Raw genomic sequence first — 25250 nt, forward strand, 5'->3', positions numbered from 1 at the left:
TAAAGTCAATAACCTATAGGCTATTGTTATACAATATTGTGATTAAATAATTTGAATTATATATTAATAAATAATTACAAATAATGTTCTATCACGAATAGTTTCCGCAGCGCACGCGATATCTTTGTTTAATTTTTATTAGTTACCTCTATTATTTTTGAAAATGTTATACAGCCTATGTTACTCAGTGAAGATGAAGCTTTCTAATGGTGAAGAATTTCTGAAATTGATCCAGTAGTTTTTGTGTGAAAACATTACAAACATACATACAAACGCATCCTCTTTATAATTAGTTTAGATAAAATTAAAAAAAAATATACAAAGTAAGTAGAACAGCTGATTCATGGGAGATTCGCAATTTAAATCAACAACCGTTAATTACTTTCATTATATTCTAGAAGGCGGTTCTAGTATTTGCAAAAGGATTAAGAAAATAAAATCACCTACTCTAACATGAATAGTTTTATTTAATACACAACCACAAACAAAATAATCTCTACATTAGTTTAAATACAACATCCACCGATTATATCAACTCTATAGTACACAAGTACAATATAAATATTTATAGGCCATTTAATCGATTACGCCTTTTTGTATACAACTTAGCAAAAATAACAACATACATAATACTATTATTATAATGTATTTCAAATGGAATATTAATTGTTGGAGCTGTATTTTTACACCGGGAATAAATGTTATGTATGTAATAAAAACATCTAAAGGTGTCTTCATATTCTTTATATATCATTGACTTTATATAGATATTGATTTTTTATTCGAGTTGATACCATTGCTAAGCTGTATTAAATGTAAACAAAAGTCATCTAAATAGTAACATTGGTATAATAAATTCTACACTGGAAGTATACATTTCAAGTTATTCATTTTTGTAATACATATTACGGAATTATATTAATGTAATAGTTATTTATGCAACTGTTGTGTTGTGGGTATTAAAACACGAATTTGGGTTTGTGGTGGTGGTTTTAATATGTAATTTACAACAGTTGCATACAAGACTATCTACACCCATAAAATTAATCTTTTAAAAGATTTTGAAAAGTTAGCTTACTGCAAACCACGGACGAAAAATAAGAAGGACTCCGTGTCACCTTACATAACAATGAGGCACCAAAACAAGCCGGTAAACGTGTAAATACATAGCCCCACGCATACACTTACACTAATACAAGCCGTTCGGCCGCCATTATAAGATTTGCCATCATCTGTGACAGCGTCGCAATAAAATATTTTAAAAATGTGCAAAAAATATTTTAAAAATGCCGTCGTGCGTTGTGAAAAAGTGTTAAAACAATACTATAAAAGTATTTGTGGATATATGATTATTTAAGGGAGAAAAAATTGTGTATCTGGTATACCCCGTAACCGCACACACACTAGTATAATGGTTGCTAATATTGCTCCGTGACTGCGAACATTAAAAAAGCCAGTCCTAGTAACCATAATATCATCCAAAGGAGTGTTTTTATGAAAACGGATGATACAATGATTTACTGAATTTCATTACAACACTTGTTTGGATGATGTAATGGTTATTAGGACCTGTTTTAGAATCTTTAATAGAGGATTTAAAGCATGGGTGTCGATAAAATAATTTTCACATACCGTCACTTTGTTTTATAGGTATATTGGTAATTTTTTGTACGCGTAATTTTTTTAAAATTATATATTCCTATTAGCTAACTACAGTTTTACTAAATTAACTAGATTAAGGAAATAAGAAATGAAATGTTATGCGAAATCAATAAATATATACACAAGTGTTAGATTAAAGATTGGACTTCGCTGCACTTCAAGTAGATACCGCAGGTGTAGTCGCAAAGTGTAGCAAATAATACTACGGCCAAGTGGGCGTACTCGAACCAGTCTCGAACATTGTGTGACGTGCCGCATGTTCTGTTTATCTTTGCTAATAATTGAAACTAAAATGTCGGGTTGCGTAGTGAAACATTGTAAAAATAATACTACAAGAAATAAGAAAAGCACTGGGATTACATATCATGAGTAAGTATTTCATATTTTAATAATTTCAATGTAAAATAACACGAAGCGTATGTTAGGTACAATTTTTGAAAGATGCCATTAAGTGTAAGGTATCTGATAGTTGTCGTGATAGAAAAACTATTGTTCTAAGATAGTGCGGTATCTAGTTGGGACGCAGGGGAGATCAATCCATAATCTATGTTTAGGAAATATGAAAGAAGAAATGAAATGTGAATTATAATATATACTTTGCCAAAATCTGGCACGAGACCTGGCACGAGACAACACGTCCTGAGGATGCCTCGTATAGAGGCGAAACACGTGTCGAATTGTTTTTTAAAAACAAATATTGGCGGAATTAACACCAAAGAAAACTTAAATAATTTGTATAATTATGGATTTCCGCAAAGTAACGCCTCATTCAATAAATTTTCATACAGACTGGTATTTACATTTATTTATTATATACTAGCTGACTCAGCAAACGTTGTATTGCCATCATAGTTAACAACTGTAGTTAATCTACCAACTATAGGTAGCTACAATTAAGTTTGCTTTTTACTTCCTGAGAAAGTTAGAAAGTTAGAAAGATTGTAATTAGTTATTCATTTTAAACTATTCTTCCAATTTAATTTCTGAACGATCGACGGGTGACACATCAAAGGAAAAACAAAATTGTTTTTTTTTTTTTAATTCCGAACATTTTCATTTTTATTCACCTATTAAACTTTCTCTGGACTTCCACAAATAATTCAAGTCCAAAATTAGCCAAATCGGTCCAGCCGTTCTCGAGTTTTAGCGAGACTGTTGCTTGTTATTGCTGTTCGTTACAGCAATAAATGTTTATATATATAGACTAGCTGACCCGACAGACGTTGTTCTGTATATAATAAATAAAATAATGTTTTTATATGAATTTGTTTATAATATATATCATAACATCAAAAATTACTACGTAAAATATGCACCCTGTTGTCGTAATGAAATTGTTTCACAGCAGAACTGTAAACCCTGCGTCAATAAATTCTCTCATAGAAATTATGTATGGACACATCAAAGGGAAAAACAAATTTGTTGTTTTTATTTAATTTAGCAGCATTTTCCTATTTATTCACCTTTTAAACCTTCTCTGGACTTCCACAAATAATTCAAGTCCAAAATTAGCCAAATCGGTCCAGCCGTTCTCGAGTTTAAGCGAGATTAACGAACAACAATAAATGTTTATATATATAGATGAGGTTGACATCTGTGTTTTGAAAGTTAGGCCTGCCTGATCACGAAGTTTTTAACAAAAAAGAATTGCCAATCCACCGAAGGATTTTAGTTAATCGTTGTTCGTTGTAATATAGACTTTACTATTCAAACACTTATTTCGTAAATTCATAATAAATATTTAACTAAAATAATTTTCATGTTTATTAGGAATGTCAACATGATAATCTAACATAATAAAAAATATACAATTTCACCTTTCATAAAGTTTAACAAAAATAAAAAAAACACTTACTTTGGCACTGTGTTGCATTGGTATGTATTTTATATAGAGACAGTGCCTCTACTTATAATAACGTTGAGAATCAAATCGATAGGTACCTCAGTTCCATAGAGTAAGGATTCAGAAAAGGGTTCTTAAAGAAAACAAAGAGTAATTACTGTTTGAAACAAAAATATTCTAGGTTTATGAACAAATATTAGAAGTATCAACTAAACTGCATTCAATTATCGATTTTGTTCTCTTTGGTAATGGTGGGTTATTGTTTATGGAATAATTCATCATACTTATTTCAAACTTCTGTAATTTCAGACTTGTTACACTTCGTTCCAAAGAATTTGGAACTGAGGTATCGAAATGCACATGAATTATCAATATTAATTTGTTAAATTAGTAAACAAAATTTAGAAACGATGCGGGACTGCAACCCGGGCTCCTCTCGCGTTCCTTGTAAGTGAAGCGACAACCTGAGAGTTGAACAAGACATATCAAGATTTATGAATGTTACTTTACGAACGGTTGGCTCAGTGGAAGAGAGCTCGCACAGAACGTGAGAGGTCGCGGGTTCGGGTTCCGCATCGTTCATAAATTTTCTTTACGAATTTAATTTGTGTTATTATTATCAATATTAGTTTCGGCGTTGCAAAATGCATACAAAGTTTAAGTTAATTTATATGAATGTCAAACGTCAATATTAGCGACATTTTCTAGTGTTGTCTGGGTTGGATCATATTAGTTATAGTTAAGGTTTTAGTCGAATTTAACGTTAACAGTACCGCTAACTTTAACATGGGCTGCGGAATGGGTTGCAACATCGTATTCCTTGACATAGTTAAAGTTAAGAAGTGAAATATCAAGTCAATATCGAATATTAATTTGAAGTTTTTGACAGGTTGCTATTTTAAATTAACAATAGCTTTAACCGGCGAAGATTGGATTGTTAACAGTTAACGTTATGACGTCATCTAAAAATTATCAAATGGTGCAACATATTTTTTGCTTAACCGGTACTTTAACATACGTTTGTTATTGCTAAAGTTAGTTGGTGCAACACAGGCTAAATAAAGTTAAGTTTATGTTAATATTAAAGTTATTTTATGACTTACCTATGTTTTATGGTTGATTGGTTGACGTCTGGAATGTGTTTCAATGATAGATTATTTTTCTACTCACTACATTAATACATTGACTAGGTAAATCATAATAGTTTTAAATAACATTTGCGAATTTGGTAGTAACTGTGATAATCATAATGTCAATTCTGAAAATTTATGCCTCAGACCCGAGAAGATGGGGGCATGAATGCTTCTTCTTTTTTTTTAAATAAAATCTCGTCATTTTTAATAAAATACATTGAAATCTAAATAATAAGATAAACAGCAAGCAGCTCTAGCTAGAATTAATATAAATTATCTAAGTAGATATACCTACATACATTTCAATGATAAGTAAGATTGCAACGCTCCGGATATTGAGTGTGCAGCAATGGTGTGCGATATGGTGGCAGTACAAATAAAATAAGAATCTCACAGCGAAAGTTTAGTTAAAAGACTTATGTAGGTTCCTATGAAACGTGATGTTTTCATTGGTATCGTTGTAGGTCGTGACAGTTTCCGTCCGCGCTCCCATGAATACTAAACGACTACTTACAGCCTAGTCTTAGATAATTTATACGTCTAGATAGAGCCTCGTGCCCTGCCTTATACCCTCTGAGGATCCTACACCTCTTAAAAGTAATCTTAACTTCGGCACAGTAAGGGATACACCTTCTCTAGATTACTATCTACATCTCATTCTTAGGTATAGAGAGTTGAGGGCAGGCCCATGCAGAGGGCAGCAAATATTTAAGATTTCTTTTCCACAACAAAACTTAATAAAAAAAACTAAGAGCCACGTATTGGTAGGCAACTCATAACATCAGGCCAGACTACAGCTACGTCATACACTAGCGATACACTCTGGTTTAGTCAGTCACTCTGTTTTTAGTGTGCTGAAAATAGAGGTTAATGTTCGTCGCAATTTTTTTCGACATCTTCACAGCTGTCACAATCTATCTAGACGTATAAATTAGTTAAGCTTCTACTACTTTCTTTTTAGACACATAATAATATAACAATTGCAGGTGAATATTGTGATAGATTGTGTGGATTTGAATACGCAATATTAATATCTACATAATAATTTAAGTCATAAACAATAAACTACAGAGAAAATATAGGCAAATAGATTTTTTCTCTGCATAACAACCACTATGATTTAAATTTGAAACGAAAGTAATAAATAAAAAATATGTACCATACTTCAAACCACAATCTACTTAACTATATACTCAGCTAATAAAATTCAATACCATGATTTTGCTACATTCTGCATCTACAGAAAAGTAGAATATTTTAACTACTGTCCCTGTTACTCGAAACTATATGCCACGTCACATTAATATTACAATAATAAAATATTAATAACTTACATATTATCACTGTGGTAACATCAAATAATATTTTTGTGACCAGAATAAATGCTATAAAATTGAAATTATCATTTCAAAAATATAATAATCTATTGTATTTTTTTTGTCAGTAACTTCATGAGGCAACTGTAATTTTGGCAACAATAATAAGTATTTATTTCTAATTTTACACAAATCACCATGTAGGCGGGGACCCTGCGCCGTTTTATCAACCCTACTCGAATACTTAACAAAACTATCATGGAACATGGCTGACGAGTTCTAACCTAATCAGATCTGCTTGTAAGGCCGCCATTTCTTTGTTTAATTATCAATGACTTATGTTTAGAAAATCGTAAAGAAATAAAAATTGTTATTTTACTATATCTGTCAGACCAATTAAAACTAATTCTCCACTATATCCCGCGTATCCGAATCATTCAACGACGCTGTTTGTTGACACATCAGCAGAATTCAAAAGGGCTGTTTTGAGATTGTTGAGGTAGTAGGGGGTGAATCCGAATTCTCGAAATTTTTGCACTTAGATAGATATTTTTTCCCTTAAAACAATACGAATGTTACAAATTTATTGCGCATCCTGTGACAATCTTGACAAATGTTGTGCTTAAATTAATAAAAAAAAATTTAAGCTGACATTTTGCAGTCAGCTCCTGTATAATAATATCGCCTGCTCTTTGTAATAATATTTCTGTAACGGGTAATCCGTTGGACCAATAAGTACCGAATAAACGCTGCATAAAACGGCGCAGGCAAACTATTTTCTACACGTATAAGTTAAATTTAATTTCATCTAAATATCTTGCGTAATTATATCACGCATCGATATTACTTAGGTACATTGAAATATCGAACCTTAGGTTCTCGATCCTAATCTGGAATCCCAAATAATATTATAATTAGTCTAAAAAAACATTCACTATCTAAAACATTCCTAATCACATCATTCTAAACACAATATAGTTAGATCATAATATAGTTAGATCATAATTAATGTTAATTGCTGTCACGTTTAGTAAATCCAAAGTTGATTCTGAGTTGTTCTAAGAATACAAACGTAAGTATAGTGTGCGGGGCCAGACGAACAAATGCTGGTATGTATCCTTTGAAAAATGCAAGCGGCCCTTCTTTCGCAGTGCTCGTCATAAGATGCAGTATCCCACTGAATTCACCAGGTTTGGCGTTCATTGCGCGTGTTTTCAGAACATCGGCTGGCTGGGTCATTGTTGTTGCGATGCCGCCCTGATATAAACAAACTTTTAAGTGACATAATCAAACCTATCATCAAATGAACTGTTGGTATGTGTGCCAGAGTATGTTTTTCCATAAACAGGCCTGAAGGAAAGTGAAAATAAACAAGCATCCATGGACATGAGATACAGAGAGACCAAACAGAGGTCAAAAGATATGTTGCCGGCCTTTGATATGGAAGTAAGATCCTAGATGTCTACATTGTATTGGTTCGGGAATACAGCGTACGGCAGGTGATTCCGCAGAGTGGCTCATTTATGCGTTTTGAGAGAAACAACCCCTTAACCCTTTGAAACTTATCATCATATGTCTCAAGGTGACAAGTGCAATTGTAGTGCCACTCAGAATTTTTGGGTTTTTCAATAATCCTGAGCGGCAATGCATTGTAATGGGCAGGGCGTATCAATTACCATCAGCTGAACGCCTTGCTCACCCCATCCCTCGCTTTCATAAAAAAACCCTCTGAGCACTCCTCGTATTGCCATCGTATATGCGGTACAAGATACATGCGCCTGAGCACCACATGGGCTAGTGCCGACCCTGACTCAAACTGAATATGGATTTGGAAAATTAAATAGAGACCATTTTTTTTACGGCGCCTATTTCTGCCGTGAAGCAGTAATGTGTAAACATTACTGTGTTTCGGTCGAAAGGGCGCCGTAGTAGTGAAATTACTGGGCAAATGAGACTTAAAATTAAGATGTCTCATGTCTCAAGGTGACGAGCGCAGTTGTAGTGCCGCTTAGAATTTTCGAGTTTTTCAAGAATCCTGAGCGTCGTGCTCGTCTCGTCCCTTATTATCATTAAAAAAAAGGGGGGGCAAATGGGCAAGAGGTGAGTGAAACATGGCGATACTACCGTCTATGGGCATCAGCAACAAGTGCCTAGCGCTGGATTGCCGGCCTTTGTGAGTATACCCTAACCATGTAGATCCCTAAGTCGTGTCGGTTCGGGAAATCTGCAGCCGGTAATTTATTCCACAAAGTGGCTGTGCGAGACAAGAAATTTTAACGTAATGTCTGGTGGTGGGATTCAGCTACTGGTATTAACCCGAACAACTTCTTTGAGCACTCTCCTGTAATATGCAGAGATTATACGCAACACTGATCGGCGATGACTGGAACAGATTATGATGCTGGGAGAGTTTCTATCGCCGCTTCTTCTCCCTCAGAGCGCCATGTGTTTCCGAAGCGGTAGTAGTATCTAGTATTTTAGAAATGCCATCAAAAAGAATTCTAAAGAAATCAATTTTGGGAAAATAAATGCCTTCTATGCCTTTATGCTGCTCTTTGTTATATGCCGTCAAATAAAGGAGCTACTGGGGAGCACCCGCCCAGAGATGAGTAGGGTACTCGCTTATATAAACAGTTAATTATATATAAGGAATGGATTGTTAACCAAGACCCGACTAAAATAACATAATTTCAAGAAAACGAGCGAGAGCCTAATATCGGCAAAGCTGCTCTACCATCTTATTGACTATAATATGATTGTTTAGGCCAAATAAGCCTTAAGGGGTATACAAGTAGCGAAACAGTCACCGAATTATTTAATTAATTTCTTAATAAATTAAATATTGTGTGTGCACGAAGAGTTGCATTAATTCCTTCTCTTTCCTACCTGCACCCTCTCCCTCCCTCTTACGGAGTAGCAGCTGATTGTTCCGCGAGGAGTAAATAGTATTGAACTTGTCAACGCCGTGATAACTTATTCATTCGTCTCCTTACGTGTAATCTCGTGATCAAGTGCTTTGTGATCCCTAGTTTTATTATTATTGAATTCCGGAAGTAATTGTGGACATCATTTATAAACTAATGAGGGAATTTCGAGACCCGGCACGTGGTGGAAGAATCGCTGCTGCTCTGGTAAGTCCTCCTCTCTTGTTTCCAATGATAATATGTCAGATACTTACAGCAAACAAACTCGAACACACATGCGTTCCGACATTATCTTCAAAATATGGTGTGCTTAGGAGCAGTTCCTTGATGGAGTCGTAGAAAGATAGTTGACCAATGGTCATGAGGACAGCTCGACTACATGCCATGGAGGATCCGGCCCACAGACGTAGTACACCTTCCTCAGCTACTACACGATATAAGCCATGTATTGCATTCTTATAACTGAAAAACAGATGGGGAACTTTTTTATTACGTAAACTGTTAACGATAATGGTCTTTGTTTGAGGCTTAATCACACCTAAACCACTGATCGTATCGAAATGATGAAACTACCACCATTCGATGCGATATTTATCCTAGATGGTTTATGGCTACTTATTTTTTATTGTATTTGTAATAAGATGAATAAAATTTATTTCCTTTTTAAATTCGCCCAGTGAAGCGGGCGGGAACGGCTAGTATTTGTATAGATTTACTAGCTGACCCATCAAACATTGTATTGCCGATATTAAAATCGCGATACAAAAGTAAGTGTTGATCGAAGATGGGCGAAAATTTGAAGTTGTATGTATTTTTTAATGCTGACTCATAATGAAACAAATTTAAAAAAATGTCAAAAAAAAAATTGGCGTGGGCCACCCTTAACATCTAGGGGGATGAAAAATAGATGTTGTCCGATTCTCAGACCTACCCAATATGCACTCAAAATTTCATGAGAATCGGTCAAGCCGTTTCGAAGGAGTTTAACTACAAACACCGCGACATTAGAATTTTATATATTAAGTAGATGAAAGGATTCGCTGTACCCGGTACTTTGTTAGCCTGTATTTTTTTTGAAAACTTATTTTGGTGTACCTTACACACATTTTATCGTAGGTAGGCTGATCCGAGGTGAAAGGCTCTATCGGGTGAACTCGGGATCGCCGAGTGTACCCGCACAAGAAAGATACAGACAGCTGCTCTTCGCTATTGTGTCGCTGTGTTAGTGTATTCATTTAATACGTAATAATTGTCATATATATTAATTTAATTGTTATTATTAGAACGTAATAATAATTATTTTAACAATTGTTTGGCTTACATTGTGAGGTTAGTGTGTGTAGTTAGTGGTTTATTGCGATTGCCAATGAAGTTTTCACTTCTGCCGTTGTGGTCTTAAACGCACACACTCTCTTTTTTTTTTCTTTATGGAAGAGGACGACACAAACGAGTGCGGGCAAAGAATATATAATAGTAAAGTACAGAATTCATGCCGCAATATCAATTAAAGAAATAAGGACTCTTGCGGACATACAATAAGGTTTAATTCAGAACGCACAGCGCTACTAAGCTACTTTTTTATTTACCTAGAAAATGCCTCTCTTTCTATCGCGTGACTCTTACCTCTTCTGACGACATTAGGGTTGACTTTTTTACCTAAAACTGTACCTACCTAGTATAAGGTCATCTTTTAAATTTAAATTGCTTTCTAATTCTATAATATACATAGGTATTTTATCGTAATTTTTGACAAATCGTAAACAGTCAGCGCCGCTTGGAATTCGCTCCAGTATTAAAGTAGCTAACGCACACATTGAAAAATCAAAAATGACCACGAATTAACGGTCTTTCATGTTGTATTTACGATAATATACTTAAAATCTAAATATTTAAAGGCAGTAGTGAGGGAAATCACTTAAAAATAAAAGTAATATTCAAAAATGGCATACTTTCTTCTTTGTTCTGGAGGTAGTTTGACGTCATTTTGCATCCTGACATTGACTAAATCCGCTGGAGTTCCAACAAAGCCACCAGCTAACCCACCGAGACCAGCTAGGAAAGCTGACATGTAGAACGGAATATTACTGCCCTTAAACAAAAAAAAAGAGTTATACAAAATAAATTATGTTAAGTACATATGTTGAAAACACACACTATTCAATTAGCTTTAAACTAACTATTTGAATCGTCACTATAAATATTTTCGGAAAAAGTAGAGCTAGGTTTACCAGTGGGAGGCTCCTTTGCACAGGATGCCGGCTAGATTATGGGTACCACAGCGGCGCCCATTTCTGCCGTAAAGCAGTAATGTGTAAGCATTACTGTGTTTCGGTCTGAAGGTCGCCGTAGCTAGTCAAATTACTGAGCAAATGAGACTTAACATTTTATGTCTCCAGGTGACGAGCGCAGTTGTAGTGCCGCTCAGAATTTTTGGGTATTTCAAGAATCCTAACCGGCACTGCATGATAATGGGCAGGGTCAGGGCAAATCAATTACCATCTGAACGTTTTTCTCGTCTCGTCCCTTATTTTCATAAAATATAAGGTAAAAAGTAGGTTGAAACATTTTCCCTAGAGTTACATTACCTTACAAGGTGAATTTGGATACATGTCCGGAGTACAGGTAACAACAGATAGAACTCATTCTAATGAGATGAGAGATAAGCCACCTATGAGAGGAGGCACACACAAGTTCAAAAACGTACCTACCTTCAAACCGTTTGAACCAATTATTTTTGGAAAATGTATATTCCGAGAAGTAGGGATTAATTGTAAATTGGATTCCACAAACATAAATTCTATTACTATAGAGGCTTTTTTTTATTAAATTGATTACTTTTTGTCCATTAACGGCCGTTCCCTATATTCAGTCTATCTCTTACTTGAGATAAAAATCGTAACTATCGTTGACTTTTCTGTCCCAATAAACTTATCGACGGTAAGTCACCTTATCCGTGCACGCTGTCTGACAATGGGACGACGTATAGCTTACCAGCGATAGAACTTTGTATGGAAATGGCAATTCACGCGTCCCAATATAAGGAGATAAGAATAACTTATCGGGTAGTAATTTATCTCTATCTGTAGATAGTATATATATATTCCGAAGAGCTGTTTAACATGATTCCTGCCGCCGAATTCCACCTTTGCACGACACGCAACAAGTTAGGATATCATCCCCACCATCTGGATGTGTGGCGGTCCTCCACAGTGCGGTCTTCAAGGAGCTTTCTTCCGCGTACTACAACGCTGTGGAATGAGCTTCCTTGTGCGGTGTTTCCGGGACGATACCACATGGGTACCTTCAAAAAAAGCGCGTACACCTTCCTTAAAGGCCGGTAACACTCTTGTGATTTCTCTGGTGTTGCAAGAGAGTGTGGGCGGCGGTGATCACTTAACACCAGGTGACTCGTACGCTGAGTTGTCCTCCTATTCCATAAAAAAAAAATGGGAACGGCCGTAAGAGCACTATCACCACTTCGGACACAAAGGAGCGCTTTGAGAGAAGAAATTGTCTCAGAAACTCATACCCAGTATTACCATTGACATAAAATATATTTAAATAGAGTATAGAATAACAATAGAAGATACGCGAGATAGAAGAACATCTCTAATGGAGATACGATAAGATAAAAAACGGTAAGTGATTTTAATGTTACTGTAACCTATTTTTATTGACGAAGTTGATAACAAAATTTATTGAAGTAGGCGTTACTTTGCGGAAATCCATAATTATACAAATGATTTGAGTTTTCTTTAGTATTAATTCCGCCAATATTCGTCTTTTAACAATTCGACACGTGCTTCATCAAGGCATCCTCAGGACTTGTTGTCTCGCCAAAATCTGGCACGAGACTGTTGTCTTTGCAGATAAGATATAAGTTGATAACAGTCAGGAAGACCCGACATTGGCTCCTAAGAATTATAAATATTCAATTTCTTGCTAATGCATACATAACCATGACAAATCACAATCGAATTTGAAAACAAAATTTATGAACGATGCGGATATCGAACGCGCGATCTCTCGCGTTCCGTGCGAGCGCTCTTCCACTGAGCTAACCGTTCAAGTGACGTACCTACCGTCATAAAATCTTGTATGCTTTGTTCAATTCTCAGGTTTCATCTACAGCATAGGATCTCAACGTGGGCGATAGCGCCCCCTTGTGGGCGTTTGAGACTTTCGGGGGGGGGCAGTAGAAGACCCAGAGAAAATTAGGGGGCATTGAGATGGCGCAGATGGGGCGTGGGTAGATTAAAAAATATAGTCTAAAAAGGCAAAAAAATACACGAAAATACTCTAGAAAAAAACATATTCTCAAAGTGGGTGTTGAGCAAAATAAGGTTGAGAAACTATGATCTACAGGATCTACTTTACTGTTGACAACCTGCTCAACCCCAATATTTATATTAGGAAATTGACTTTAGATGTCCCTCTTTCAAATCTAAACAATTTGTTATTAAAATAATGAATCAAAACAAACGTCACTCAAACGGTTGGCTCAGTGAAAGAGCGCTCGCATGGAACTGAAATGGAGAGGTCGAGGGTTCGAGTCTCACATCATTAAAAAATTTTGCTTTCACATTTATTTGTGAAATTATTAATCCCAGAAGTGAGGGTTATCAGTTATCACTTTAAAAATTAACAACTTGTTTAAATCAATATTGGTGACAAATAATTGGACTGTCAGATTTATAAGCTAGAATATTCAAATTCAAATATTTTTATCCAAAATCGGATATAATATTACTTATTGATAGTCAAAAACTACCACCCATTACAAAAGTATGCCTCAGACCTGAGAAGAATGGGCACAAGTAACTCAGCAGCCTTTTTTCTTATAAAAGTTTGCTTAAAATGTAAAAACATACAATATAATTTATTATTTAATAGCCTGATCCTCGCACGGTAAAATTTCTGTAAATAACTTAAAGGGAAATGCAGTCACATTAGAGCTTTTTTTTAGAGTTTTGAAATGGGCTGATTTTAATTTTAATTTGGCATTCTTTAAACTCTTCATCGTATTCAACTTGTCTAATTTTAATATTTTTTTTCAATTCATACATACTTACATCTTTAGGGGCAAAATTTTGTTTTGCAGCTTCATAAATACCAAATCTTGCTGTTGAATATGTCATCTGACGTAAAAGTGAAGCTGATATACCATTGTACAGTCCCATTATTCCTGAAATTATGAAATCAACACATGTGTTACTTGAAGATATGACAGCCAATGGACTATATTATATATAGTAGCTGACCCAGCAAACATTGTATTGCCACTCAAGGTAATAAAAAAAATTCAATAATTAAAATTTTTGGGGTATAAAAAATAGATGATGGCTGATTTTCAGACCTACCAAATATATCGTACAACAATTATTGTATTCTATTGCCATCTTGCAACACTATTGCGGATCTGTGGATGGAACAGGTGTGGAATATAAAAATCGCGATATAAAAATAGGTGTTGCTCATAGACGGGTGAAAATTTAAAGTTGTTTATATTTTGTTTTATATTGAATCATAATAAAATTAAAATAAAAAATTTTGTCTAAAAATTAAAGAAAAATATTTATCAGGTTCAGTTTTCTTTGTTACAAAACATTAATCCCTTTTTGACAACTTTGTTTTTTATCTATATATATAAAAATAAATTGCTGTTCGTTAGTCTTGCTAAAACTCGAGAACGGCTGGACCGATTTCGCAAATTTAGGTCCTGAATTATTTGTCAAAGTCTAGAGAAGGTTTAAAAGGTGAATAAATAGGAAAATGCTGCTAAAGTAAATAAAAACAACAAATTCGTTTTCCTTTGATGTGTCCATACATAATTTCTATGCGAGAATTTATTGACACACTGTTTGACAGTTTTGCTGTGAAACAATTTCATTATGACAGCAGGGTGCAGATTTTACGAAGTAATTCTTGGTGTTATGATATATTATTGACAAATTCATATAAAAACATTATTTTATTTTATTATATACAGAACAATGTCTGTCGGGTCAGCTAGTAATGAATAAATAAGAAATTTACATGTTTCTCTTTGTTAATAGAAATATAAATTTATTCATTTACCATAGGGAGTCACAATAACATAACATATTGCAACAACACTTGGTGAAAGTCATGAATCTACAGCAGTACATAAAGGGGGTTTGACTGGGGGAGAAGAACTGATAAGAAACTCCCAGCCCATCTTTCAAATTAATAACAAGTAGTCTACTTTATATAATATTATACAATTTTAGGTGGCCTACTATGCTAAGCTTTCTTTGTCAAAAAAACTTTATTATATTTCTTGAATTTGTGCTCAATGAGTCCTAGTATTATCTGATATTTGATTGTTAAATTGATGCAATCAATATCACATTATTATACCATTTGTAGATATGAAATAACAACGAGTTAAGTTTTAAAATTAGGACATTGATATTCTATTTCTACCAATTCCATTCTTGGAGGTTGTAGATAGCAGACTGTAGACTGTACTTTCACAACTTGTGATGAATCTGGAAAATTAACCATTAGGTACTTAAATTGTTTTCTTATCAAAATGTCGGGCCATAATATAAATGTTTAGGGCTTACCTTGGTTTTTTAGCACTATGGTGGTTAACTTAAACATAGATATATTTTTCCCCTTCTGTGTCTGCATTTGAACTTTGAGTAAATCTAACGGATGTGTTACACATGCTGCACCCGCTGATGCTAATCCACCAAAATACCAATGGGAAACCTTTGTTTCTGTCATTATTCAGTAGTCTGTTGGTGAAAAAAATTAAAAGTTCATAACTCCTAATTCATACTAACTTAACACATTTACCATATTTATATTCCTGTTTCAAGGTGAAAATGTCAGAATAATCTATTATGTAACATATCCAGTAATACGTTAAAGTAATTAACTTACAGCTGTTTATCTGCAGTTAACCACAAACATCACTCATGAAACGTTGGGTTGTTAAATTATTAAAATTACAATATTCATCTAAGCATTCGTTTCGTCTATCTATTAAATAATAGGAATGTTACATTTGTACTCAAGAGTCAAGGATCGCATGATAGTTTAATGTTAACTTCCCATGCCCATTTTACGATTTCGCGCCTAAGTTCATTCTTCATTCATAATACCCATTCCCATTGATTTATGATTATTGATTTGAAATTTTAAGGTTACCAATTATATTTTTTTTTAAATTTATTTAGTGGCACGGGATTACCAATTATATCATCTAGGGTAGTGCCTAGAAAGATAATTTGAACAGCTGATTTATTAGGGCTGCCACATTTTTATTTATTTAATATAACCTTTTATACATATTTAATAAAATTCATTAATTATTAAATATATAACTATAAGCATATCGCCCTTAAAAGACTATAACTCGATTTAACTAGGTGGTCGTTAAATCAATAAACTGTTTTTATTAACAGCTTTGTATTCGTTAACGAATTAACTGTTTATCTTCAACGAAAAAACCTGTTGAACATAATAAGCTAATAAATTCAATTAACGTTTTCGTCCGTAACTCGCAATAAATGAAGCATAATTCCGACCCTTTTGCACCTATCCCTTTCTCAGTTGCACTTCCGCCATAACAAAGTCAGCAAATTGATGATTAAATGCCTCACTAAAACAGCTTAATTCAAAACAGTTGACGAATTTGCGAACGAAAACGTTGACTTGATATTATATTGAAGAAATAGCTACTACGTATAAATGAAATTTAACAATTTTATTAATATAATATGAACCTAATAAAAACCTAAATTATTAATAAATGCATTCACTGATTTTTCAAAACTCGTTGACGATATAACAGTTTTTTCAACCTGTTGACCATTGACGAAAAACAATTAAATTAAATTAATTTAATAACCTTCAATGACACAACTCTAGATTTAGCCAAGTAATAGGCGTAACAAGTTTATGTTTGTTCCTGGTGTTAACAATATGATTGTCATAGTTTCTAGCAAATTCGCTATTGTGCCTATGACAATACATAGTATATTATCAAGAATATATTGAGATGCAACAGTTAAAAAGGTTTATGTCACATATTTTTATCTTAATGATTTATTAGCACCAATAGCGTGAATTGCCATCTTAAGTAGCATGAAAATGGTATTGATATCGGCTGCATTGCCCTATAACAATCGCAACCTTCCTAGGATCTTCTGCACTAAGGCCGCCTGTATTTGGTAGCAACGCCCGATGTGTGGGAGAGCCGGAAAAGAATGGGAAGGAAATTCAATTATACTCAATATTAATTCAATTAGGGGAATACTATAGGGCTCGTCTATTATAACTATAACTCTCGTCTATTTTCTTCCATTTCAATATATGGAACTAAGTCCAATAAATAATTAACGTGCACAGTTTGAAATAAGAGTAAACTTCAATAGTGCGGTTAACAAGCTAAGGTCAATGCGAGACTTCTCGGGGGACCAGAGGAAAAGAGGAAGCAGGTAGAGAATTTATGCTGCGCATGCGATGGAATCTACATGCCCTTTCGCTCGCACTTGCAGCTACCGGTTATAAAAAATAGTGATTTTCGACCGTAAAACACAGAAAAATAAAGTAAGAGCTGCTTCTTGTAATTGTCGGATGTTTCTTGAACCACAAGACTTACAGCGGTGCTTCCATAGAACGAAATTAAATACTCAAAATAAGCTTTTCACTGATATTGGTTGCATGAGTGTTGGTAGACCACATCGCCCATTTTCCTTTCATTGCACACTGGACTGATTACATAACTTTAGCGTAACGCACGATCTCTGCGGTGGGGATCTGCGCCAGCACGGAAATTGTAGTTATTAGGATATGTGCTCAAGGAGATTTTAGAGAGTCCATTGAGAACTGTTAAAAATATGTTTCTCTTATGGTTAAGTTTAAATAATTACGTTAAAAAAAAATCGGCCTTTGTTATTTTGCCCTAAGCTAGGAAATTCTATTCATATAGGTAATGTCTTATTAAATACAATCGACTAGTCGACAGTTAAAATATCGAAGGGTCTCTCTCTTACTCTCTCTCATCTCACGCAACATCGAAAATGTGGTTTGATACTTAAATTAAAACTATAATGTCCCTTACCCGAAGGTTAAAATCGAACCCCAAAATTGTCTTACGGAAAGTGCAAAATTATTGAATCATATCTAAATATATATGAAGAAAATATGATAAAAGCTCAGTTAATAGAAATCGTAAAAAGAGTAAAAAAAATTATCAAACTCTTGCTGTGGACAAGTTGGCTGCGGAAAATACAATTTATTATAAGTGTAACCAATTCCAATTCGTCGTCTTGAAGACTCCGAATCAGAGAGCGAATATTAATATAGAAATTATTTATTTTTTTGTTTGGTAACCATACGTTTTTATTATATTTATGTTTTAATCAAATTAAGTTTATTTAAATCTATACTAATATATAAAGCTGCAGTGTTTGTTTGTTTGAACGCGCTAATCTCTGGTACTACAGGTCCGATTTGAATGATAATTTCAGTGTTGGGTAGTCCATTTATCGAGGAAGGCTATGTTATTTTTTTCAAAATTAGGGTTCCGTAATATAATTGCTATTTTGTAACACAAGGTGTAAAATCGAAACCCTATTATTGCGTGCGCTGCAAAAACTATTGACAATAGAACAAAATAATGTACAGGCTATAATATAGGCAATATTTTATTACTTATAAAACTATCGCGTGAATTATACTTTATATGGCAAAACAACGTTTGCCGGGTCAGCTAGTTAACTATATATTTAAATTGTTGATAATCTCTGATTTGTCATTTTGACAGTGACATTTTTTTGTTTACATTCTTGATCACATTTCCGAATTCCGACCATTCTGATTTCCGGCTATACTTTACATTGATTTTACTGCGTCACGGGTTATAAAATAAAAATAATTTTTGGTTGCTAAATTGGGTGTGGGTTTATAATTGTAAATTGTAATAAAAAAATTGCATTTCAGTTCCCAAGTTATCGCTATATCATTGAATATAGTGTATAAAACTGGCTACTTATTAAACTTGAAAAATTACTTAGGTACATAATTTTAAAATATTGTGAGCAGTGTGAACTAGAATTATAGAAAGTAATTATTATTTACAAAAAACGTATTGATTATTAAATACATACGTATTTAAAATTTGTACAATCAAAATTGTATGTGTATTAAGTTCATTGGGTACATACCTTATTAAATTTCCTGAGCTTGTCTAAATTTGGCGCATTTGTGCCAAATAAAACATTTATTAGCCACTATTTATTCCTTTAAGATAACCAATCAACTGAAAGGTTGTGCACAAATAGACATTATAAAAACATCTTGTACACCACCATTGTTTGATAATATTTTTTGCGTCTTATCACTTGATAAGTACCTAGTATGGTGACATTGAATGTGCTAAGATAATAATTATCTCTTGACGTTGTATGGTGTTATAAGTACATATAATTATATATTTTTTTTTTCAGCATGTCTGATATAATATCTATCCTCAAATTGGACCAGAGGCACATATCAAATGTAATAGTAGCAAAAGAACTCAATCATTGTGATAGCTCATTTATTACCAGTTGTGTGCTTGGACATTGCATCAAAACAGGCAGTAGTGTGTTTGTAATTTGTTTGCATAGTACCACACCTCACTATGAAAGTGTTGGAATGAAAATGTCATACAACTTACAGAAGAGTATTAACAGTGGTCTTATAAAGTTTTTTAATCTAGATATGATGGATGTTGGTTTAGGGCTGCAAACAAATTGTTTAGTTTCACCTGAGAAATTTATTACACAGGCAAAAAGGTATCTTGAGGCTATGAAAAATAAGCATTTGCATGTTAACATTATATTTGAAGGAGTCTCTCATTTATTTGATATAGGATATAGCCTGAAAGAAATTCATTTTATATGCAAAGAGCTGGTTGATATAACAAGAAAAGATAAATCTTTCTTATTGTTAAACTGCAATGTTGCAAACGAAGGTGATGAGACTCACGTCTTGGCAAATTTATTAGCGCATAAATCTGATGTTGCTGTGGATATAAATCAATTGAGTTCTGGGTGGAGTATAGATGTCACGGGAAATATAAATGTTGTGTATCCAAGTCGCAAGTTTAACTCTGATTATGTGTACAACTTAGACCCAAAGCCTTCCCACCACTTGTTCAAAATGTTTGATAGAGGCGTCAAGTTACTAGTACCTGGTACATTACATTAACAAATTACTAGCCCTAGAAAGATCTTACATACCTGTGTAGCGTCAGTCACTCTGACATCTTTATGCTATTCAACGTACACAGCATATTTAATGGCACAGTTTATTGTATGTAAAACACATATGTTATGTATGATTTAGAAGTTAAGAATCTACCATTCTAATGTAGTTAATAAAATATTTTATAATAAAAATATAAGAAAATTTATGTCTCACTTGTTATTGTACAGTTAGTCCCATAACCACTACTTTTTAATCCAACCAACTTTATAATCTACAGCGAGTGTGAAGTTTCATTCCATTCGTATTCATAATAGTCCGCTAACTTTAAACAGCCGCTAAGGAGTGTTTTTTCTCATTCTGACTTAGGTCAACAGAAGAAGACAGAGCGAGAATTAGCCATGCTGTAAGTTAGCAGACTATTATGAATAAGGGGGTAAGTCATGACGGTTCAGCAAATTAAGAATTTTTAATGTGTTATGATTTCAATAAATATTAATGTAAGGATATGACTAAAAATAATTATGAATTGTTCACTAAGTAGCACAATATGAGAATGAAGTTCTTATAGAAACCCTTAAATTTAATATTACCAACCACATGTCATAACAAATACCTATTCTTTTAGAATTGCATGCCTATTTCTATCTCTTTTTTTACAAATTTTCCTTAGATAATGTACATATCAAGATAGATCTAAGATAACAGCTCTTGCTGTTATACAACACATGACAATAGACACCATAAATAATAATAATAGTCATGCACACTAAAGTATTATTACTCTAGTGTGCATGACAGATTCATCTTACAATCGCTATACGTTAGTCACTTTGTTTTAGTGTGCGTGAAAATAAAGGCTAACTGTTGGCCTGTATTTTGTTGCAGTGTATTTGGACGTATAAATTAATTAGATATTTTCAGTTAAATTTCAAGCAATAAATTATATAACACAAATTTTATTTACAACAAAAATACTTTTGATATTAATATGACCTGACCTGAGTGTACTAGGTAGTAGTACTATTAACAATATGTAGCTAAAAACTATTTTAATATACTTGCATCACTTTACAGATTTCACTGACACAGGGCATAGAATAGTTCTTGTACGAAAGAGAGTAACACCTAAATTATCATAATACCGCGTCACTATTGAAATATTGTTTACAAAAGTTACGTAATTGGTATTATTTCTCATAAGAGCAGTCACGTTACTGTTGGCTTGGCAGTAACCTGCATTGGTTTTCGTGACGCTCATATTTTGTTATTTCATAATTATCTACGTGCGAAATATTCTCAGGGTTGTCCAGTCGCCGGTACTTATTTACGATCGTACAAAATTAGCTCAATACTGTATCGAGTACGTATAATATTGATATACTTACCTTTATTCTCTCTCAATTTATTGTACCATATTCACATCAAGGGTTCCGTACCTATTCAAGAAAAACGGAAACTTCGGAAAAACATATCGCTACGTTCTTTGTATGATCGTCTTTCAAGACCCGTTTCCTCAGGAACGTATGAAGATATTTAGTTGAAACGTTTCAAATTTCAATTAGCTTGGTGTCGCACGCTCGCAGCCTGTAGGTATTGTAATCCGTTACCTTACGTAGGTATAATATCATCATTCATGCAATGCTATAATTTAAAGACAGTATTAAGTACTACGTTATTGTTTTCTTTATGATTAGTATTAAACAATTTAATTGTGTTCAATTTGCTAATATTATGTCACAATTATACTTATATTGCAAAATAATATTGTTATACCTTCTTAAAAATAAATTAAGTAGGTACATAATCTAAAACTTGTATGACCACAAAGTCAGCGAGATATTTTTGTATTTCAATACCTACCTATTTTTTATTTATTTTTTTTTTATATATTTATTAATAAAAAACAAATTTTACATTGCGGTTTCAAAGCAATAAAAACCACTGAGGTTTGTATTTTGTTATTGTTTATTAAGTTTATATTGTTTTATATCTAAATATTTTAGAAAGACGTAGTTAATTAGTCTATGTAATATAATTGTCTTTAAGTGATTATGTACAGTGTCCATTGTATTAGATTTTAAGCTTATGGTAAATAAAGACCTTTATAAAAAAAAAAGTTGAAACCTTAATCCTTACATTGCTGTTGTAGGAGTGTGTGCTTCATGTTTTTAGATCTACGTCTACTATATCTGTATATTTAAAAATTCATAGTTATATATTTTGTAATCGCTGGTAAACTGCTCGCATTATGACTACATTTTGTGTTTGGATTGATGTACCTATCTAGATACACACAATACCAACTTCTCTTGTGTTTTTATTTATTAATTTACATTTTCGTATTTACTCAGTAAGGAATTGAGTAGTTTTGTTGCATCATTTTACATATTATATTGAAATGCTTGAGTACCAAGTTACGGTCGTACCTACTTATAACAGTCACCTACTTCTAGAACATTTAAATTACAAGATATTTTTTTTAAGAAGAATGAAAACAAATAAGAAAGAAATACGAAGAATAACGAAATGGGTTTGTTTAAATTGTAGTAGTAAACGTGTACGATATTAAAAAAAATCTGCTATAATCAAAGAAATCTCAAAACTTACCAAACTACCTTCGAAGTATCCTTTATCCTTTCCAATAAGAATCATCGAAATCGGTTGGCGTGATATTGTGTTATTCGTAAACTTGTTGCGCACATACTTATAGCAAATTTAAGACTATGGTTTTCTCATGGATGCCATTGTCCGATCTGGACACCAAAATGCAAACCACACGGAAAGCACCAGCTTTCAAATAAAAAAGAATTATCAAAATCGGTTCAGCCAGCCGAATTTTCTGAGGTAACAAACATAACAAAAAACAAGGACCTCTAACAAGCATATAAATACTTATATACATTATTATTCTAAGCTTATAAGTACATATCTATGTGGGAACTACCTACCTGGACTAGATTGACAACAGATTGAAGAGTGGAAATGTGTGGAGGACGTTGCCAAGAAAGAGCAATCAGACGAAGATCAAAGCAGTGTATTTAAAAATTATTATAAAATTTGAAAGACTATTTAAAGACAATAAGAACATTAAAAGAAGATTATCTATTGTTACAAGTAGTTTTTTTATTTTCTTAAACCTATTTAAGGCTTAAGTAAATGGAAGTAAAGTAAATTAAAGGCTATTTATTGAAATAATTCCTAAGTAACCATTTCTATGTGTAGTTACCTACCCCCTTATTCATAATGGTCCCCTAACGCTTAGGAGTGTTTATCTCATTCTGACTTAGTTCAATAGAAGAAGACAGAGTGAGAATTAGCAATGCTTTAAGTCTGCAGACTATTATGAATAAGTGGGCTAATGTTTTAAAATTAAAAAGCGTCGGTGTCGCAATAGGTTAGACCGTTAACCAGGGGTGGGACAGACTCCTTAAAGTGACGTTTTCAGAATACTGTAGTGCCATCTGTTAGTTGGCCCGAAAATGAAAGCTTTTTCAGCTGTCACTCGCTTTGAAACCTTTCAACTTTTCTTTTAATTGTGTCACTGCCCACTGGTCATAAAATGGCGGCTACTTCTAGCGTTTGCGCATGTATGTAGCTCTCGTTTTCCATTTTGCATATTTACACTACTAAATATATCCTTTATGTTCTATGTTGTGACAAAATTAAATAACTTACTCTACGCGCAATTTCAACATGGTAAAAAATTGCAATACCTACATTACAAAGTAGAGTTAATTATTTAATTGCGTCACAACAATAAAATGAATTTTATAATTTCGAGCTTATATGTATATAGTTATTTTCGGGGCCAATCTCCAGGCGTAGAGACTCTAGGCGTAGGGGCTCTCTTTTCCCTATATATTATTATACTCTTTGCCGTTAACTCTCACCACGGAGCCCGCGGGTCGATTCTCGCCCGCTCGAACCAATTTATTTTTAGTTTTCGAATACACATGTACTTACGTGTATTCGACGCTAAATAAGACGGTAACGCTCTTACAAGAGAGTACAGACTGCGGTGGCCACACACCATCAGGTGACCTCAGACCCGTATGCTCGGTTGTCATCCACTTCCATAAAAAAAATCTTAAAAGAATTTCTGAAAAGTTCTTCAAGGACAACGAACAAATTCATTAAATACTTCAATTCAACGATTAAAATATAATTACGCACATAAGAATACAACATTGTACAGTCAATATCAAAATTAGCTGTTTTTTGAACTTTGTCAGATTATCTCACCTTTTCATAAAATTAATTTCACTTTTACGACACCTTACATAAAGTGTTTAGCTTAGATAATCTATATGTCTTTAAACGCTCTGAAAACGTCGAAAATAGCGGCGAACTGTTAGCTTCTATTTTCAGCAACGCACGCACTGTAAAACAAAGTGACTGACGTATCGCGAGTGTAAGACGTAGCTGTCATGCACACTAAAGTATTAAACCTGGCCTGTGTTCATCGGTTGTCTAGCAGCAAGAGGCTCTATCCAGACTTATAAATTATCTAAGTTGTCAAGATACTGAAATAAACACTTATTTTTGGTATTGACTGTACACAATAAATTAATGTCGAAAATACCTTTAGCTTAAACGAAGGCGCATGAAACTTTCATTTGTGATGTTTTGTGTGTTGTCATGGCAACCACTTGAAATTACTAACTGCAACCTACCCGCTTCAGTTCTCTGTTTACACGCGTGCTCGACCATCGCGCCCCATCTGTCATTACATATGGGGCCAATTGACCTTTCATACGACTTAATACCCGCACATTATTCAAATGATCGATGGTTTTGAAATTATTGGTTTCTGTGCGATTACTTATGAAATTTAATTGAAGTTCGAAGTTAAGTTATTACTTGGTATAGACTTAGATATTTTGTTACTTATTTTTTCTATTGTTGTGTAGTGAGGAACATAATATCATGACTCAAAGCAGCTTCGGTACGGAGAAACTTGGTACTGGAAGCTGTGTCAGCGAAGAAAAGTTAATGGTGTGTAAATAAATTAATATAAGCTGTTATGATTACAAAGTTTATTGGATTTTTCATCTATCTGATTGTATTAAATATACATTAGGATACAGCGTAGAACTGTATGGAACTTAAAAAAAAGTGAAAAGCTCTATGGTACTTTTATTTT

General features: G+C 33.6%; 3 protein-coding genes across 11 annotated transcripts in view; 2 read left to right on the top strand and 1 right to left on the bottom strand.

Annotated features, from left to right (window-relative positions):
• Window positions 1-25250, top strand: part of LOC126966952 (kinesin-like protein KIF19) — a 426172-nt gene that overhangs the window by 351680 nt on the left and 49242 nt on the right. The gene's annotated exons all lie outside the window — the stretch shown is intronic.
• LOC126966943 (mitochondrial dicarboxylate carrier) lies at window positions 448-21596 on the bottom strand. Of its 6 annotated transcripts, none has more exons than XM_050811261.1 (6): window positions 21493-21596; window positions 15469-15642; window positions 13951-14063; window positions 10828-10967; window positions 9133-9340; window positions 448-7211 (listed from the first exon to the last, which is right to left on the bottom strand). In XM_050811261.1, the coding sequence occupies exons 2-6, from the start codon at window positions 15629-15631 to the stop codon at window positions 6966-6968; spliced, it is 870 nt and encodes a 289-aa protein (XP_050667218.1). In that variant the 5' UTR covers window positions 15632-15642; window positions 21493-21596; the 3' UTR covers window positions 448-6965. The 6 variants fall into 6 exon arrangements, with proteins under 6 accessions (XP_050667218.1, XP_050667215.1, XP_050667212.1 ...); XM_050811258.1 differs by lacking the exon at window positions 21493-21596 and adding an exon at window positions 21170-21295; XM_050811255.1 differs by lacking the exon at window positions 21493-21596 and adding an exon at window positions 21106-21293.
• LOC126966945 (uncharacterized) lies at window positions 18715-20312 on the top strand. 4 transcript variants are annotated; one of them, XM_050811264.1, is made up of 2 exons: window positions 18715-18950; window positions 19363-20312. In XM_050811264.1, exon 2 carries the CDS (start codon window positions 19364-19366, stop codon window positions 20105-20107), a length of 744 nt encoding a protein of 247 aa, XP_050667221.1. In that variant the 5' UTR covers window positions 18715-18950; window position 19363; the 3' UTR covers window positions 20108-20312. The 4 variants fall into 4 exon arrangements, with proteins under 4 accessions (XP_050667221.1, XP_050667220.1, XP_050667222.1 ...); XM_050811263.1 differs by having other exon boundaries at window positions 18715-18930; XM_050811265.1 differs by lacking the exon at window positions 18715-18950 and adding an exon at window positions 18960-18979.

The sequence above is a fragment of the Leptidea sinapis genome, chromosome 11, assembly GCF_905404315.1.
Source record: "Leptidea sinapis chromosome 11, ilLepSina1.1, whole genome shotgun sequence".
Taxonomy (NCBI): Eukaryota; Metazoa; Arthropoda; class Insecta; order Lepidoptera; family Pieridae; genus Leptidea; species Leptidea sinapis.